Here is an 18,409-nt window from a genome sequence, read left to right on the forward strand (position 1 = left end):
TAACTCGGGGTGAGCTGAGCGTTAGCACGTGGGACAGCAGGTAGCAGCTGCTGCTCCTGGGAAGGTGGGCCCTGAATGGTCAAGATCTTTCAAGAGGGGCTTCCCTGGTGGCGCAGTGGTTAAGAATCCGCCTGCCGATGCAGGGGACACGGGTTCGAGCCCCTGGTCTGGGAAGATCCCACATGCCACGGAGCAACTAAGCCTGTGCACCACAACTACTGAGCCTGCGCTCTAGAGCCCGCGAGCCACAACTACCGAAACCCGTGTGCCACAACTACTGAAGCCCATGCACCCTAGAGCCCATGCTCCGCAACAAGAGAAGCCACCGCAATGAGAAGCCCTTGTACCACAATGAAGAGTAGCCCCCGCTCGCCGCAGCTAGAGAAAGCCTGCGCACAGCAACGGAAGACTCAACGCAGCCAAAAAGATAAATAAATAAATTACTTTTAAAAAAAAAGACCTTTCAAGAGAAGTTAGAAATCCAGCTTTTATGTGAAAGTCTCACTTTCTAAGCGTTTGCTCAATTTTGAGAACACTGAGGTTCTTCACTTGTGCTTCTCGCGTTTCTGAGACCATTGGGCAGGCCACACACTCCTGCCCTGACCTGGGGCCCCTGCTGCAGCATTGCAACGGGGAAGCCAGGTGGGCTATGCTGATACTCACGCTGGGGTCCGCATCACCCACAGGTGTCTCTGCAGGCTGGGCCTCTTCCGGGGTGGGCCCTGCAGGGGGCACCAGACGGGAAGTGAAGCTGGGGTGGGGTCGGCAGGCTGGGTGGAGGCTGACCCTCTGCACCTGTGGTTAGAGGCCGGCAAGTGAGGCAGGAGGGCTTGGTGTGGGGATAGGGGACACCAGGCAGCTGAGTTAGTGCACAGCTGGACCACGTGCCACGGACGCGGCTGCTGCTGGTGGTGCAGGCCAGGAGCAGCAGTCAGCCAGGCCTTGGCCCTACCTGCTGGTTGCTACCAGCCCACCAGGCATGGGGGTCGGAGGCGGGCACACAGCCTGCAGTGTCCGGGAACAGGTCCTCGTGGAACTCCACAGCCTGGTGGCACACAAGCACACAGTGAGGTCAAGTCCCCCAGGCTCCCCCAGGCCCTCCCAGTCCCTCACGCAGGACCCCCTCACCTTGCGGGGCACGTGGTAGCTGATGGGCACGATGGCTGTGTCGCTCAGCTGCAGGACGCGAAGCACCTCGCAGCCCATGACGGCCAGTGCTCGTCGGGGCACGAGGGCCACCCCCCGCAGCGCGCTCTCCAGGAGGCACTGGGTCACTATCAGGGACACCGTGGAGGACAGTCAAAGTGGGTCGGGGAGGGGAGGGGGGACAGGGCGGGGAGCAGGGCTTACCTGGGCTCAGTGCCGGCTGCTGGGGGGCCACCTCATAGCAGTACAGCTGACTCTCGCCCTGAAACGATCCCCACCCAAGTGCGGCTCGCTGACTGTGCTGGTGGCCTGGGCTGCCCGGCTCTAGCTCCAGCCGCCCCGTCCCTCCCCAAAGACAGAGTCACAGAGCCATGGCCAACGTCTACAGGGCGCTGATGTGCGCTGGGCGCTGAGCTGAGCCCTTGGTAGACTCTGCCTCGCCTGTTCATCATCACGGAGCACGGAGTGAGCACCAGGGGTATACGTTCAGTAGGACAAAGTGCCTGCTGTGTGCTGACTCTGCTCTATTCTCGGCCTTGTCTTCACGAAGCTGATGTTCTAGGGAGTGACCCCAACTGCATGGAATGGAGACTTGGAGCCCTGTGTGCCTGGAGCCCCTGGCAGGGGTGGAGTCTGGGCAGCACTGTTCTAGCTCCTCCTTTCCGGGGTGGATAGCATCCTGCACTCCCCACTCTCCCAGTTGGCTGGCCAGGTCAAAGGTCGGGGCCAGGTCTGGCGAATGAGGGCACCAGCCGACATGGGTGGGGGCTTGAGCTTCTCCTCACCTTTCCCGCCAGGATCAGGAGCCTGGAGTCTGGATCCAGCAGGGGCATCAGAGACCTGGGGGAGAGACGGACTGTCGTAGGGATACAGCCAGTCATTGGGGCCAAAGGGCAGGGGAAGGGCTGAGAGCATCGTGACTCTAGATCGGGGCTCAGGCCAAGCACAACAGTGGCCAGGAGTGATGCAGCCCCTCCAGTTGCATCCAGCCTGGTCCCCAGGGACCCTCCACCTCCTCTCCCTGCGCTCCCGACATGCTGAGCACATCCTCACGTCCCAGCCTTTCTTTCCCAGGTCCTCCGTCTGCCCAGCTGCTTCACCCCAGGACCGTGCTGGGCCTGGGCACAGGGGAGCTGCCCCCTCCTTCTGCACCTCAGCCCTGATCTCTTCCCACGCTCAGCAGCTCCAGGAAGCCCCCCCACATACATCATTCTGTCCCTGGTCTCACCTCCAACAGCCTAAACACCAGGCCCGGGAAGGTAAGAGGGGTGCTGGAACTGGGGACCCCCCTCCATCCCCACCCGGCACAGTCGGCCTGGGCACTCCAGGACCCAGGTTTAGGGGCCCTCTCCTCAGTCACCTCTGCTCCTGGGCCTTGATGCTGTCCTAGAGACTCAGAACTCCCCTAGGCACCATCTCTGAGCCCCAGTGCCCAAGCCTGAGCCAGGGGCCAGGAGCAGGGGCTCCTTCCTGCCATGCTTCCCTGGCCTCCCTGTTCTCTGTCCCCCAGGTGGGGCCCTGGGGGCGGGGGCAGAGGCTGGAAGCCCCCAGAGCCCCTGCTGCTCTGTGTTGCCTGTCTCAGCCAACAACCTGTTGCTCTCCAGAGATTTACCACTCCCCTTCCCCTCCCAGGCCCTGCAGGGCCCCTTTGCAGCCCCCAGCCCTGACTGCTGTTTTCCAGGCCCAGAGTCTCCTGGATGTGGGGCACCCAGGAGAACTCCGACTGGTGTCTTCATCTGTTTCTGTTTCCTGCTCCTGGTCTTCTGGTCCTGCTCTCACATCCCTGGGGACCCACGGGCCTGGACCCCCACCTCAACGCTGACACTCATCCTCCAAAGGAACCCCGTCCTCCTCACTGTGGTCCCAGCAGTCAGAGGTCGCCCAGCTGTGGCAGCTGCCTCCATCCCTCACCCAGGCAACAAAGGGTCCAGCCCACCCCCTCCCCTACCCGGCCAGCTGCCCACCACCCCTCCCCACCCCGCTGAAAGGGAGTCACAGAGTGGACTGGGAAGCTGGGTGGGTCCCTGGGTGGCTCCACAGCTTCCTGGAGTGCCCTGGGCTGGTCACCTGTGAGTAACACAGCCTCTAATTACCTTGGGCCCAGCAGGGTGAGCTGGGCTCAGAACTGCCCTCTTGACCTGGTCTGACCACTGCCTGCTGTGGGGGAGAGGGGGGCAGGGGGACAACGTGGTCATGTGACCTCGGGTGTCCCCCACACTGACGCTGGAGCCAGTGGGGACAGACGCAAGTCCCTTCAGCAGTTCTAACAGGACTTTCACTCACCCACTAGTTCATCCACAATCATCCACTCCCTTGGTGAGCTGGTCTGCACCCTGCCCTCAGCTGGGCCAGCAGGCGTGACCAAAGGTGAGTGCAGCAGACCCCACCTCTAGCCTCAAAAGCTCACGGCCTGGGTGAGAGGCAGACAGAATTCCACAGACAAACACATGAAGGAAAACTTCTCTGAGGACACACAGCGGGGAGCAGAAGGGCCTGACTCTGGCTGGCCACAGGGGAGTGGGTATTCTCTTGACCCAAAGGTTAAAGAGAAATCAACCATGTCAAGGGCAGAGAGTTCCAGGCAGAAAGGGCAGCATATGCAAAGGCCCTGTGGCAGGCAAGTGCACAGCCTGTTTGCGGAACAGGGAGTAGAACGACATGGCTGGTGGTCTGGGCAGTAAGGGTGAGGGGCTGAGGCTCAGGATGGGGTGGGTAGAGGTCACACAGAGCAGGGCCTAGTACATCAGGAGGAGGGTTCTGTCTCCCTCCATTGGATGAGCAATAAAGAAGCAAATGACACATCTTAAGTGAAGAGGGACAGGATCAGGTTTGTGCTGAGCAGAGGCCACCGTGTGGAGACAGGCAGGAGGAAGGAAAACAAGAGTCTGAGAGCAAGTATGCTGGGCGGGGACTCTAGTCACCCTGCTGCTGCCTTGGCAAGAAATGGGAAATTGGCCTGCAGTTTCCACCCTGGCATCAATGGCTCACCTATGCTCTAAACCAACCTCTTTAAGAGGCTTGACCTGGCACCACTGTGCACCTGCCCCATGAGCCCCAGCCGGCTGGCCCACTGACTCAGGTGCTAGGGCCGCGGGGGCAGGAAGTCAAGGAGGGCAGGGCTGGCTTCTCTGACAGGTCAGGCCAGTCTTCTTCACCTCAGGCAGAGCTACCTGAGAAGCTCTGTCAGGCGGGAGCATCCTGCCCACCACAGCGCAGGCCAGGAAATGGGGTCATGGCACCCAGCCCCAAGAGTTGGCCAACAGCTGGCACGGGCCTAACCCCAGGCCTTGTAAAGAGAGCCAAGCCAGGTCTGGGTCTGGAATGCAGAACCAAGCCCCAGCCTGGCATAGGGCCAGAGGGGGTGAAAGCTGGCATGGGTACCTCTCCTGCTGCCATGGCAATGGGGGAGGGCTGGCATCTGGGCCTGCCACTGGGAAAGGCTTTGACCCAGATCTAGGGGTCTCCAGACTCAAAGCCACAGAAGGTCTAGAGCCCAGACCTGACAACTACCCCTGAGCCCAGGTCCCAGAAGATGCAGAACCATGGTGGTATCAAGTGGATCACGTGGGGGAGGGGTTACCCCCTGACACTCCCATCAGCTTTCCCAATATTGCTGCAAACAACATAGTAAGTACCGCAGTGAGCCTGCCAGGAAATGCAGTTTCAAGAGCCCTCCTCTGGTTCTCCCTGCCAGCCCATCTCTCCCACTGAGACCCACCACCTAAACATCCTGGCATTGCCACTGGTCCAAAGCAGAACAGGTCCCCTGTTCTTGTCACCCAGGCTGGGCAGTGGGGACCCCCTTGAACCAAACCCCACTCCCTTGCTCCCTTAGAACCAGGTTCTAAGGCAGGTGGTGCCTTGAAGCCAAATGAGGACAGGATGGACATACTGGGGAGGGGGGCCTCCTGGAAGCTGTCCTTGAACCTCCGGGTGGACGGGAGCATGGCCTGTGTGAGTCCAGGCTTAGGATTGGGGCGGGGGATGGATCCTTTAGGCAGGTGGGATCTCACTATCAGCAAGAAATGGCCACAGAGGCGAGAAGCTTCAGGACCTGTCAGGAAGTCCTGTTCCTGGAGGAGAGTCAGGCTGGGGTCTCCTGAGGGCCTTAGGGGACACAGGGCCCAAGGGCAGAGGCATAGGGACAGTCTGAGCTGACCGCAAACTCAAATGCTTCAGGAAACTGAAGGAGTGCAGCAGCCTGGTGTGAGACAACTAGGCTTGGTGGGGACTGGGGCCACCTGTGAGTCTGGGCCTTGGTCACAGGGGGCAGCTGCTGCTCAGCCTTGGCCGAGAGATCCCACTCAAGGCAAGCTGGGAAGTCCCATTTTAATGTGAAACCACTGGATTTTTCAATGTTGGCAATGGCTTCAAAGATTTAAAAAGTCCCACAGGAGCAAAATGAAACACACCTGAGGGCCTGCACTGGCCTAGGAACGGACGTTTAGAGGTGTGCAAGGCACACTCCACATCCACATATAACAACAAAAGCATGGGGTGCAGACCTCTGCCCATCCTGAAAGGGGGCCGTGTTGGGGAGAGGTCCTGAGGAGGCGAAGAGCTGAGAAGGAAAGTCTGGGAGGTAACCGTTGCAACTCGACCCTGCTTAGCCCTGTTAGAGACTGGACATGGAGGCTATCCTGCCTTCTGGAGGTGATCCAGTCCTTCAAACACCACGCAACTCCTCCACCCCTGCAAGTTGGTGTGGCCCAGCCTGCTGGGATAAGCCTTCAGGCCCCCCGAGATTTGAGCTGGCCCAGCCAAGCCCTGACTGCGGGCTGGGCTGGACGGGGTGGCGAGTGTCCTGGAGCCGGCTGAAAGTTAGGAGCTGAGCTGGGTCCCCAAAGGCTCTGAGGCATGACTCTGACCACAAGTGCAGAGGCGGAGGAGGGCAGAGTGTTTTCCTGGAATCCTCCAAGGCAGGGGATTTTTCTGGACTAGCCCAGCCCCTGGCACCCATCCCTTCTGCCCCATTAAGGGCCACTGTCAGCAGCACCCAGGCCCCACCTACTGACAGTGAGGCCCAACCTCACATTTCAGCCCAGCACCCCCCAGCATATTCTGGCCTTGAAGCTGCCGGTAACTGTGGATAGTCTATCACGTCCCCTTCCTGGGTGTCGCTCCCTTCATCTAAGACATGGGGAAAGTGGTCCAGAGGTGCTCACAGCAAAACGACCCCAGGACTCAGATTTGGCATTAGAGGTTGTACTTATGAGGCTCTCAGAAGGGATCTGTGTGTGTGGCCTACCCAGGAGTTTCTGAAATTGGGATTAGCTACCAACAACAACACGGAGAGATTTCACATAAAAAATCCGTATTTCCAGTTTCTCCTGAAAAACCTGAAGCTCTGGCAGACTGGGACAGGTCATAGCGGCTGAGTCTTACACCAGTCTCCCCTCCCCAGGTCTCCACAGGCTCTGGGGTCCGTTCCTCGAGTTTTTATCACCTGCCTGGTATGTCACAGGCATCCAGGTTTGGGATGCTTGGTCTCACTCATTATTCGCTCGCTTTTTCACAGGGAAAAAGGGATCTGCCAGGGTCATATTACAAACTAGTGGCAGACCAGACTGGACCACGGGACTCCTGACTCCCGACGGAGCCAAGCAAGGTCTCTCTTGCCCTCCTGGTCGGGAGTTGGCGGGTTGAGGACCAGGCTGCTTGGCCGAATGACCCTTTCAGCCGAGAGGGGCGGCGGGCCTCCGTCGGCCCCGCCTCGGCCAATAGGGAACAGCCCCGCCCCCCGCCCATGGCGGCCCCGCCCCCAGGCTCTTAAGACAGAACCCGCCTCCCGCGAGCCGACTCCGCAGCCCGAGCCTTGGGGCGGGGAGACGCGGACGCGGCTGCCTCGGCACCTCAAGACCTCAGGAGGCAGGACCCCTCCGGCCTCCGGGCCAGGAAGCACTGAGGACGCGGCCCGTCCCGCCCGGCTCCCGCCGCCGCCGCCGCCCGGTGAGTGTCTACCAGGCTGGGGGGCTGCGGGAGGGAACAGGGGACGGGCTGTGCACACGCGCCGATCACGCGCGCGGACCCCCCCGACCTCCGCCGCGCGCACACGCACTCAGGGCGGGCACGCGGCCCCCAGTCCTGCACGATCACCTGGGCCAACTCGGGGACGCACGGCGGGCGGGCACCGTGCGCCCCCGGCCCGCCCCCTTATCTGGCAGTCCTCGGGCTCCGACAGCTTCACGGCCGGGGTGCGCGCACGCGCGAGTACGCGGCTCACCGGCCCGCGGGGCTGCAAGCAGACAAAATAAACACCCCCTCCCTCCTCCCACGGCTGGGCCCTCCGGCATGACCAGTTTCATGAAACAAACCCCTTTGAGGGGATGGCCAAGCCACAGTCTTGGGTTACTTTTACCTCCTGGAGTGACACTGGTTCTGGGCATGAATACCCCCAACCCCTGTCCCCCTGTGCAGATCGACGGCCTGGGGTCCGTCCTGAGGGCTCCTGTCACTCAAGGCAGAGCAAGGGGCCCACAGGCATGCAGCCCTTGAAATGGGGCACGGACCTTGGCTGACTGGGTTGTACTCCAGGTATCAGGGTGCCCCATCTCTGCCCCTGCCAGGGAAGGGGCTTTGCTCAGGCTGTGAACCCAATGGCCTGGAGCCAGCCTAGTCTTTTGTGTCCCTGGGCTGGCAACACTGCAGCCTGAGGGCTGCTGAGGTCCCCTGTGGTCACTGGCAGGCCAGATGATTGGTGCCAGCCATTCTGCCTCACCCCCATTTGTTAACGATTACCACACCAGGGTAGCTGACTACCTCTCCCGCTGGGGCCAAGGGCTGGAGTGTGAAAGGTGGGAAGGAGGAAGTGGCCCTGAGGGTCCCTCTGCTTGCCTTCTGCACCAAGGGCAGGTGAGGCTCTGGAGCGTGGCACCAGGACCCAGAGCCCCCTCCCCAGACCAAGAGCTTCTAGGGCTGGGGGACTGAACTAAACCTCAAGGTCCCTTCCCACTAGGCTGGACTTTGGGCGTTGGGGGCAAAGAGGGGTGGCTGGGCGGGTGACCTCCAAGGGGGGTCAGCAGGCCCAGTGGGCCATGACGTCCAGTATGGGCCCAGCTGTTGGCAAGGCCCAGCAGGGCTAAGGCAGGCAGTGTGGGGGATGGGAGAGTAGTCCCCTGAGTCTGCTGTCTTCTCCCAGGGGAATCAGCCCCTGGAGCTTCTGTAAACAGAGTGTCAGAGGCAGGAAGAGGGCTCTGGTAATGAGCAGCCCAGCTGGATTCCCTCCAGACCATTATCTGGCCTCTCCCGGGCCCAGGGAGGGAGGATGAGCACACACGTGCCAGGCTGGGGGCCCAGGACTGCCTGTCCCCACCTCCCCTGGCCTCATGTTTCAATGAAACAACTACCTGGGACCAGTGGGCAGGTGGGGGCTGGTGTCCCAGGTCATTTGCTGGAATGGCACCACTCTCTCCAGACCCTGGACATGGAGGAGGAGGGGTTCAACATGAGAAGCCCCTCAGACAGTGCCCAGACCAGTGCTCTCCCCAGGCAGCCCCCCTCTGGCAAATGCCCCCAGGGAGATGCCCTGGGCAGGAGATGCATCCAGCTCCTGGCTCCCATTCCTGACACCTCCACTACAGTCCTGGGTGAGCTAAGACAAGTCCCAGGTGAAGAGAGTTGAGTCCTTGTGGGGGCTTTTAAGTGGGTAGCAGCTCCTGGGATCAGGACAGCAGGGTCTCAGCTGGGCCCTGGAGGCAGCTGCCACCTCAGTAGGCCAGCCAGCCAGTTCCCCTGGTGACCAGAGAGAAGGCTGGGTGAGCCTCTGCCCACAGAAGCATCCCTGACCACTGGCAGGCCCTGAGCTCATGGGAAGGACAGCAATGCCACTTAACAGGGTTAGTGATCCCTCCCGGAGCCCCCCTCAGAGTCCCCTCCCTGGGCCAGGGAGCCCAAGGCTCTGCACTGCCAAGAAAACCAGCTCCCCTCACTGCTGTGGAATTTGAGAGTTCTTGGAGAAGGGGGAGGGCGTGTGTATGCGTGTGTGTCTCAAAGCACAGCCCAGTGGGCGTGCGTCTGGCGTGGGCATGTGTCTGCGCGCGCGTGACCAGAGCAGGGCTGTGTTTGGGGGCGGGCAGGGGTGTGCTGAGGGTGGGCGGGGGCTCAGCCTTCTTCCTTTTATCAGTTTCCACATTCCAGAGTCAGCCGGATTGCTTTTCCTCAGCTGGCTGGGCCGCCTGGCCGGCCAGACCCGCCGGCCTCCCCCGCTTTTCCTCATTCCACCCTCCCTGGGTATGAGGAGGCTGGAGCAGACTCCCTTGGGCCACCTTAGGATTGGGGGGTGGGAACAGGCGAGGGGCCAGTTCTTCTCCAAGGTGGGGAAGGGCCCCCACCAGTCTCCTCCCCCGGGGAACGCAATAAGGCTCTCACATTCCTCGGAGGCTGCCTGAGAGACTTAATTAAGGAGGAAGGAGAGAGCTAGCCTGCACTGAGAAGAGGCTGAGGCTGGGGTGGCCACTGGGGCCCCCCTGGCCCTGGGCCTGGGTGGGCAGCAGTGAGAGGTGAGAGGCAGGCTTGTGGCTCCCCTAATCAACCCCACCTGCCCACCGATCAGCTCACAGGCCCCAGGAAGGGCCTCCTTCGCTGCAAGGTAACCGAGAACCCTGGGCGTGATGGAATGAGAAGGGCAAGACCCCTCTGGGGCTACCTCCTTCTCAGACCCTGTCTAGGCCCCAGACAGCCTGTGCCCAGCCGGCTTGGGGCTGGCGGCCTCCCTTGGTGACTAAGGTCTTCCTCTGGCAAATTCAGGGTTAATTGCAGAGTTAGGGCCTTAGTTGATGGGTGCTTGGCCCTGGGTGGGGACAGGGCAGCGAGCAAGCCCCATGTCTGAGCCCAGCCCCAGTGGCATCACACCTGCACGTGCTGACGGTGGCATCTGGACCAGCCCATTTCAAGTTGGGCCGCAGCCACCACATAGCTCCCAGGGCAGCAGGTATCCTCTTCCAGCAGAGTGGCACCTCTGCTGACTGAGAAGGCACGTCCTGCCACCCTGAGGGCTCACTTGAGCCAGGAACTGGCCTTAGTCACTGGCCTCCCTGCCCTGGGCTGACAGGCCTAGCAGCTGCCAAGTCACCCACAGTGCCACAGAAGACACCCACCTGGGGCCAGGCAGCTCCTGCCATGCAGTGGGGAAGGGGGAGGAGGTCCAGCTCCTGCTCTTCTGGTGCTGCCAGCTGGCCATACCTGCTCAGGGATCTAGACTCTTCCCTGGACAGGGAGACAGGCTGACATACAGACTATCCCCCTTTGCAATATTCTGCCCCAAGATCTGAGGCTTAGCTATATGAGAGACCCACCCAAGGAGCTTCTCTAAAACACAACCCTGCCTGGGTCTCACCCCAGAAATTCTTATTTAATTGGCCGGGGGAGGGTGCGGCGTGAGCATTAGGAACTTTCTAAAGCTTCTTGGTGCTTTTGATGTGCAGCTGGGGTTGAGAAGCCCTATCGGTGGGAGACGGAAGGGAAGCCCGGATGAGGTCGTGGTGTGGAGTGTCAAGACTTATCCATAGCGTGAGTAGAACCAGCTGGGGGTGGTGATGGAGTAAGTAAAGCAGAGACGCCAAGACTGGTGGGTACCCCCACCACCAGTCAAAGGGCAGGGCTTAATCAAAGGGCAGGGCTAGGACCACCCCCCAAGAGGGCTATCTCCGAGGACCTGAGGCTCAGCCCCCTCGGCCCCTTCCATGAGGGCCCAGGATAGAGACCCCAACCTGCTGGGCCAAGGGCTGCTTCTCCCCAGGGATGGGGAGACTGGTGGACCCAGCCCGGGCCCGGAGCCTCCTCAGACACGTCAGCGAAACTGGAGCCAACTGTCCTGGCTGCCGGCATGGTCCCGCCTGCCTGGGGGGTTGGCAGACTCCTGGGCTGGGCTGCTGCCAGGCCTGGCCGGCAGTGCTTTACCCTGGCGGGCCGGCACTGGGAGCCAGAGGCCCAGAGCCGTGGGGTCAGATCTGCAGCCCCAGACCCCTGTACCCACTCCGCAGCATCGGGTACGGAAAGGGACGTGTGCCTGCTTCTGTCTGCCCATTCCTGTTCCCCACGGGCCAGGCACAGGAGATGCTCCAGCCTGAGGTCTCACGTGGTCACCCGAAGGCCCGAGTTCCACTCACTCGCCAGTCCCTGCCTGACCCAGGGCCTATGAGTGGGTGCCTCCAGGTGTCCCACACTTGGGCGTGGGTGGGGACACTCTGGGTCCCCCTGAGAGCTGAAATGATGATGTCCTTACTCACAGAGCCCCTCCTTGTGCTCCCCCTCGTCCCCCGTCACATGCTGAACTGCCGGCCAAAGGACAGCTCACTTCCCCCCACCCCCTTCTAAAACTAAAGGCACCTTCCTCCCACCCCCCAGGCTGCTCTCTCTAGCTTCTCCTGTTCTTCCACGCCTGAGGATGGAGGGCAGCCTTTGCGTAGAGGCCTCACCCTGGGCCCAGGGGCCTCCTGTCTGTGCCTAAATCTGCGTGAAGCCCCTCTCACACCATGGCATCCTCACCCCATGCATGTGGAGGGCAAGACTCAGGTTTTATGGGTGACACCCTCAGTAGGTAGTGTTTACTGACCACCTAGAATGTCCTCCAAATACAAACTAAACAAGCCCTGAGACTCAGGCGCTGTACCCAGCCTCCCCCACTTCACAGATGGGAACTGAGGCGAAGGGCTGTGGCCAGGCTGTCATGCAGCCAGGCTGCGAATGCAGGCAGTCAGACCCCAAAGCCCCATCCCAGCACTGTCCCCTGGAGGGCCCTTGTGGTGGGGCCAGGCCAAGGCGAGTCCAAGTGGAGGGGAGGCCCTGGACACTCTGCCCTCCTGCCTCCACCCCCCCCCACCCTCAAATCCCAGGGCTACCTCCAGAACTCTCCCCACACCCTTTGCAGAGGGAAAGGGCCCACCTCCCTGCCTCGAGTCAGCAGATCAGATATCAAAGCCCAGGCCCCTGGTCCTTCAGGGCTGCTGAAATTGCAAGGGCCAGGGCAGCCATGACCCCAACGAGACACTCCCACCCCCAATGCACACACACAGCAGCATGCACCCAGACAGGCGGACTCGCTCCCAGAACTTGTTAAAAGAACTTCCCCATTTTAAAACAAACAGAACAACACAGAACCACAACCCTGGGTGCTCAGAACAACTCCAGAAGGTGAAGCAGGGCTGCTAAGAAAAAAAGCCCACAGGTGATAAGGGATCTGGGAAGCTATTTAGGGGCAGAGCTGGTCTCCTGCTGCCCTGTCACCGGCCCCCTCCAGTCAGTCATTGCCCTCTGGGTCCCCTCTGGGGGCTCTCTGATCTGTTCTTGGTGGCAGAGCCCCCCGGAGCTGACAGCCCACAGCTTGCCATTTTCCCAAGCCCCAGTGCCAGCTCCTTGCTGGATGGGTGGAATGGGGCTCAGGCAGAGGCACTCATCCCTGCATCCTGTGGACTTCCTGTGGAAGCAGGGTAGCTGCTGCCTACTGGGGTCTCCCCAGCCCAGAATGCCAGCTGCTCTTGTTCTGACCCAGCCCCCCACTCTCCATCAGCTTACCCAGATTGCCTCTGCGGCCAGACAGACCCCCGGTATTCCTGCCTCCCTCCCCCATGATGACTTTACTGATTAAAGGGCCAGCAGACTACAGGTGAAACTCAGAGCCCATGCTGGTCCCCTCCTCAATGCAGAATGGGAAACACCCCCCAGTATGCATCCCAGGCCCCCAAGGACCACACACCTGGCTCCTCAGAGCTAAGTGCTCCCAATCCTGGGAGGTGTCCATTCTGGAATGCCCAGGTGGACAGATGAGGAAACTGAGAGAAAGCAGCTGTCTGTGGCCTCACAGTTCGGGTGCCCCTGGCCCAGGGCTGCCTGACTGGAGTGTGAGCTTTTAACTGTGATCTTTTATAAGGCCCAGGGGAGCTGAAGCTGTAGGGGTGGCCAGGCTGGCCAAGTGTAAGGTCCCCTCCCACCCCAGAGCCTGGCTGCGCCCTTCCTGACCCTGCCCACCACTCCCACCCCCGCCAGGAGGGCTAACTCAGGGGGAGGCAGCTCACCCACCACGTGCATGAGGGGGTGGGGGTCGCTCACAGCCCACATCTGGAGGCCAGGCCATACCCACCGCCTTCTGAGTCAGGGAGGGTGGAGCGGGTCCCCACAGGGAAGGAGGCCAGGTACGGCACACACAGTCCCCCTGGGAACGGCGCCGGCAGGGCCGGGGGCACACGAGGCCTCCCGGGTTCTGGCTGAGGTTCATCTGAGGCTGAGTGCAAGATGCTCCTCCACCATTCACTCAGCAAAGATGGGCTCTGGGATACAGGGAGCAAAAACAGACAGGGCCTCCCCTCAGGGAGGGTACAGCAGAATCTAAAGAGCAGAGTAGGTGGCACTGGCTGGGGTCAGGGAAGGCTCCCCCTAGCTGGCCTCTGAAGGGCAGTCATCAGTGTTAACTAGTGAGGGGCAGAGGGGACCCTGCAGGTGGGCAGTGCCTACGCAGGCCCAACCTGGTGATGGGCTTTTACTCAGAGCTGGCCCAACACCATAGTGGCCTCCTGGGGACCACCTGCCCCTCCTCCGCCTCACGTTCCAGGAGCCCACATCCCTGGGGAGGGGCAGCCCGATGGACGGCATTGGGCAGAACATGGGCTGGGTAGGGGGTCACGCTACCTGTGTGGCTGGATGGCTGGCCAGCGTGGGGGAAGGGGAGGCTGAGCCCCAGCACAAAAGGCCCTTGTGTGAGTTGGAGGCACCTGGAGGGGAGGCATGCCGGCCTCTCAGGGACTTTAGGGAACCAGAGTGTGGGGACTGCTGCTGGGGTGGCCCCCGGGCTCCCCGCAGGAGCCTGAGTGAAGGGGGGCCCATGCTGTGGCCCTATCCTGTCTCGGGCAGTTCCAGCTACGAGTGGGAGCCTGGAGCGGCTTGGGGAGCCACCCCCACCTGGGCAGGACTGGGCCCCACATCAGGAGGGCAGGCCCAGCCACACCTGGACGTGGTTAAGGACCTGGGCTGTGGCTCAGATTTCCCGGCAGTGCAAAGGCAGCAAGTCACTGCACCTCCAGGAGCCTCTTCTCCTGTCATCCGGGAGTGAGGAGAACAGCTTCCACCTGGAGTGGCTGCTGGGGGAGACCGTAGACGTTCGGTGCTGCGGGCACGTGGGAAGGGCTGCTGCTCAGGGCTTGGCCTAGAGTGGATCCCAAGAAATGATAGAGGATCCGATCTGCGGAGCGTTTCCAGGCTTGACACTGCCTCCGGGGCCACCACACAACCAATGTCCCCCAACCTGAGACCTGGGTCAGCCCAGGGAGGCTGGGGCCCCCTCACCTCTAGTTCTTTCATCGTGGCTCAGAGATGGGGGATCTGAAGACCAAGGTTCCCTGCCTCCCCCTTTCCCACAGGGGGACACCTGCCAAGGGCTCCAGCCCTCCTCTGCCTCCCCAGGGGACTCTCCTGCTGGCCATGTCCTAGGCAGGTCGGACTTCACAAGTGGAAAAACACCGATCCCAGAGTTTCCCCGTGAAGTCTTCCCGCTGTGGTCTCTCCTCACTCGGAGGACTCAGAGTGCGGCGGCAGCGGCCGGTGGCCCAGGGCAGGCAGCTTCTCAACTTACGTGCTCGGCCGCCTGCCTGCCTGGTCTCTCCCAGATGCTGTGGGAGGGGCTGCCGCTCCAGAACCCACCATTCTCCCTCCTTCCCTGTCCACCTCAGCAGAGATTTTTGGGGTGGTTTAGGGGGAGGGCACAGAGTCTGATGTTTTTTGACCATGTGTTCTCTCTGAGCCACAGAGAAGCCAAAGGGCTGGAGTTAAGGAGAAGGGGGTTATTTGTGGTCACTGAGTGTTTGGGGGCCAGGCCCCCCTCTGTGTGCATCAGCCCACCGAACCCTGGTGTCAGCGCAGGAAGTAGCAACTGATATCATAACAAGGTCATGTGATTGCTCAAAGTCACATAGCGAAGAAGTGACGGGGCAGGGACAGAAACCCGGCCAGGGCACTGGGGACCTGACTCATAACTACTGTATGCTGTTGGGTTTGGGGGCGGGGAGTGAAGGGGGCTGGGAATTCCCTTCCCGGTCCTTCCTGGAGTGGCTGTCCCCTGGGGCCCCTGACTCACGGTCTCCCGCTTTCCTCTCTGCTCCCAGGGACCAGAAGATGTGCTCCAAGACACCCCCGCCCCTGTTGCTGTCACTGCTGCTGCTGCTGCCGGCCCTGGAGCCCAGGGTGCAGGGCTGCCCAACCGGCTGCCAGTGCAACCAGCCACAGACAGTCTTCTGCACCGCCCGCCAGGGGACCACCGTGCCTCTTGACGTGCCGCCCGACACAGTGGGCCTGTACGTCTTTGAGAATGGCATCACTACACTCGACGCGGGCAGCTTTGCCGGCCTGCCGGGCCTGCAGCTCCTCGACCTGTCACAGAACCAGATTGCCAGCCTGCCCGGTGGGGTCTTCCAGCCACTGGTCAACCTCAGCAACCTGGACCTGACTGCCAATAGGCTTCGGGAAATCACCAACGAGACCTTCCGCGGCCTGCGGCGCCTGGAGCGCCTCTACCTGGGCAAGAACCGCATCCGCCACATCCAGCCCGGTGCCTTCGACGCGCTCGACCACCTACTGGAGCTCAAGCTGCAGGACAACGAGCTGCGGGCGCTGCCCCCGCTGCGCCTGCCGCGCCTGCTGCTGCTCGACCTCAGCCACAACAGCCTCCCAGCCCTGGAGCCCGGCATCCTGGACACCGCCAACGTGGAGGCGCTGCGGCTGGCCGGCCTGGGGCTGCAGCGGCTGGACGAGGGGCTCTTTGGCCGCCTGCGCAACCTCCACGACCTGGACGTGGCCGACAACCAGCTGGAGCTCGTGCCGCCCGCCATCTGGGGCCTGCGGGGCCTGACGCGCCTGCGGCTGGCGGGCAACACCCGCATCGCCCAGCTGCGGCCCGAGGACCTGGCCGGCCTGGCAGCCCTGCAGGAGCTGGACCTGAGCAACCTGAGCCTGCAGGCCCTGCCGCACGAGCTCTCGGTTCTCTTCCCCCGCCTGCGGCTCCTGGCGGCTGCCCGCAACCCCTTCAACTGCGTGTGCCCCCTGAGCTGGTTCGGCCCCTGGGTGCGGGAGAGCCGCGTGGCACTGGCCAGCCCCGAGGAGACACGCTGCCACTTTCCACCCAAGAACGCCGGCCGGCTGCTCCTGGACCTTGACTACGCCGACTTTGGCTGCCCGGCCACCACCACCACGGCCACGGTGCCCACCATGAGGCCCACGGTGTGGGCGCCCACAGCCCCACCTTCCAGCATGGCTCCCACCTGGCTCAGCCCCACGGAGCCGACCACTGAAGCCCTGAGCCGACCGCCCCCTGCCCCGCCCACCATGGGTCCTGCCCCCCAGCCCCGGGACTGCCCGGCGTCCATCTGCCTCAGTGGGGGCACCTGCCACCTGGGGGCGCGGGGCCACCTGGAGTGCCTGTGTCCTGAGGGCTTCACGGGCCTGTACTGTGAGAGCCGGGTGAGGCCAGGGCCGAGGCCCAGCCCTGCCCCGGCCACCATGCGGCCACCCCAGCCCCTGCCCCTCGGCATTGAGCCCGCCAGCCCCACCTCCCTGCGGGTGGGACTGCAGCGCTACCTGCAGGGCAGCACCGTGCAGCTCAGGAGCCTCCGCCTCACCTACCGCAACCTGTCGGGTCCCGACAAACGGCCGGTGACGCTGCGGCTGCCCGCCTCACTCGCAGAGTACACGGTCACCCAGCTGCGGCCCAATGCCACCTACTCCATCTGCGTCCGGCCCCTGGGGGCCGGGAGGGTGCCTGAGAGCGAGGAGGCCTGTGGGGAGGCCCGCACGCCCCCGGCAGTCCGCTCTAACCACGCCCCAGTCACCCAGGCCCAAGAGGGCAACCTGCCACTCCTGATTGCGCCCGCCCTGGCTGCCGTGCTCCTGGCTGTGCTGGCTGCCGTGGGGGCGGCCTTCTGTGTGCGGCGGGGGCGGGCCGCGGCAGCTGTGGCTCAGGGCAAAGGGCAGGTGGGGCCAGGGGCCGGGCCCCTGGAGCTGGAGGGGGTGAAGGCCCCCTTGGAGCCAGGCCCCAAGGCAACTGAGGGTGGTGGGGAGGCCCCGCCTGGCGGGCCTGAGTGTGAGGTGCCGCTCATGGGCTACTCGGGGCCCGGCCCCCAGGGGCCCCTCCCAGCTAAGCCCTACATCTAAGCCTGGGAGTGATGGACGGCCGAGGCCAGGCTCTCGGCCCCACTGGGACTGGCCAGGGCCCTCCTGCTGCCAGATCAAGGAAGTTCTCAGATCCGTACGATGAGGACATGTCAGGACCGGGGCGGTGTGACCACAGCAAGTCCCTGCCCCTCTCTGGACCTTGGTGTCCTCATCCGTAAGAAGCTGGGACCCAGGTGATAACCTCTAAGGTCCCCACTGCCCGAGTGTCTAGAGGATGGCGTCGGCCCCGTCTTCTGCAACATGCAACCTCTGGGGTGGGGCGGGCCCTGCCGTGTGCTGGTAACACAGGCCCGGGGCTGCCAAGCCCCCCACCCCAAGGAGACTCTGGGGGCCAGTGAAGGAAGCCCCCAGAAAAGAGAGCAGAGGGAGAGTGGGACTGGGGATGGGGTGGGTGACCCTGCCTCAACCCCAGAAAGTGAAGGAACAAAAGAAACTGGAAAGAAAGATGCTTTAGGAACAAGTTTTGCTTTTGTTTTTTAAAATATATTTATAAAAGATCCTTTCCCATTTATTCTGGGAAAATGTTTTTCAAACTCAGAGACAAGGACTTTGGTTTTTGTAAGACAAATGATGATATGAAAGCCTTTTGTAAGAAAAATAAAAGATGAAAAGAAACAAGCATGTTTCTCAGGCATGGCCCCAGGGTACCTGGGCTGGACGGAGGGAGGGTGGGGGCTTGCAGGGTCAGCCTAGAGGGACAGCCCTCTCTGTGGGGAAGCTGGGGGCAGGGACCCCTCTCCCCAGCGGGCACCAGGCCCTAGTCAGCATGCCCTAGGCTGTCCTGCCCTGGGTTGTGTCTGCTCAGTCTGCTCGACTGAGGTGCCCGGACCAGCCTCCCAGTGAGACTGGGAACCAGGAGGGAGCAGGGATAGGAAAGGGGCCACTTCAACCTCCGGGCAGAGGAACGGTTAGGGCAGCCTTACCCTTCCCAGGCCCAGTCTTCTGCCAGCAGGAGCTGCAGGGCTCCTGGGAGAGGCTGGGGAGATGCTCGTGGCAGATGTAAGCCAAGACGACCCCCAAGGGTCCCTCCTCAGAGATGGGTCTGATGAGCAGTTCACCGCCTGCCTTCCTCTGTGGAGGAGGTGCCTTGAGCCATGTCCTGCCAGGCCCT

General features: G+C 62.2%; 2 protein-coding genes across 6 annotated transcripts in view; one reads left to right on the forward strand and one right to left on the reverse strand.

Annotated features, from left to right (window-relative positions):
* The window catches only part of LOC309644836 (mitochondrial import inner membrane translocase subunit TIM16), a 67,148-nt gene that overhangs the window by 15,812 nt on the left and 32,927 nt on the right, over window positions 1–18,409 (reverse strand). For all 4 annotated transcript variants that reach the window (XR_014254621.1, XR_014254622.1, XM_082428996.1 and 1 more), the window contains exons 10-14: window positions 1,932–1,986; window positions 1,351–1,408; window positions 1,129–1,274; window positions 953–1,045; window positions 664–795 (exon numbers count right to left, since the gene is read on the reverse strand). Coding sequence is in view for 2 of the 4 variants with exons in the window: in XM_082428996.1 (XP_082285122.1) it covers window positions 664–795; window positions 953–1,045; window positions 1,129–1,274; window positions 1,351–1,408; window positions 1,932–1,986 (484 nt within the window). In the remaining 2 variants the exon portion in view is untranslated. The remainder of the gene's footprint in view (window positions 1–663; window positions 796–952; window positions 1,046–1,128; window positions 1,275–1,350; window positions 1,409–1,931; window positions 1,987–18,409) is intronic.
* VASN (vasorin) lies at window positions 6,923–17,916 on the forward strand. 2 transcript variants are annotated; one of them, XM_082429009.1, is made up of 2 exons: window positions 6,923–7,101; window positions 15,237–17,916. In XM_082429009.1, exon 2 carries the CDS (start codon window positions 15,247–15,249, stop codon window positions 17,275–17,277), a length of 2,031 nt encoding a protein of 676 aa, XP_082285135.1. In that variant the 5' UTR covers window positions 6,923–7,101; window positions 15,237–15,246; the 3' UTR covers window positions 17,278–17,916. The 2 variants fall into 2 exon arrangements, with proteins under 2 accessions (XP_082285135.1, XP_082285136.1); XM_082429010.1 differs by having other exon boundaries at window positions 6,923–7,095.

The sequence above is a fragment of the Balaenoptera physalus genome (assembly GCF_965194825.1).
Source record: "Balaenoptera physalus genome assembly, chromosome: 16".
NCBI classification, from domain to species: Eukaryota; Metazoa; Chordata; class Mammalia; order Artiodactyla; family Balaenopteridae; genus Balaenoptera; species Balaenoptera physalus.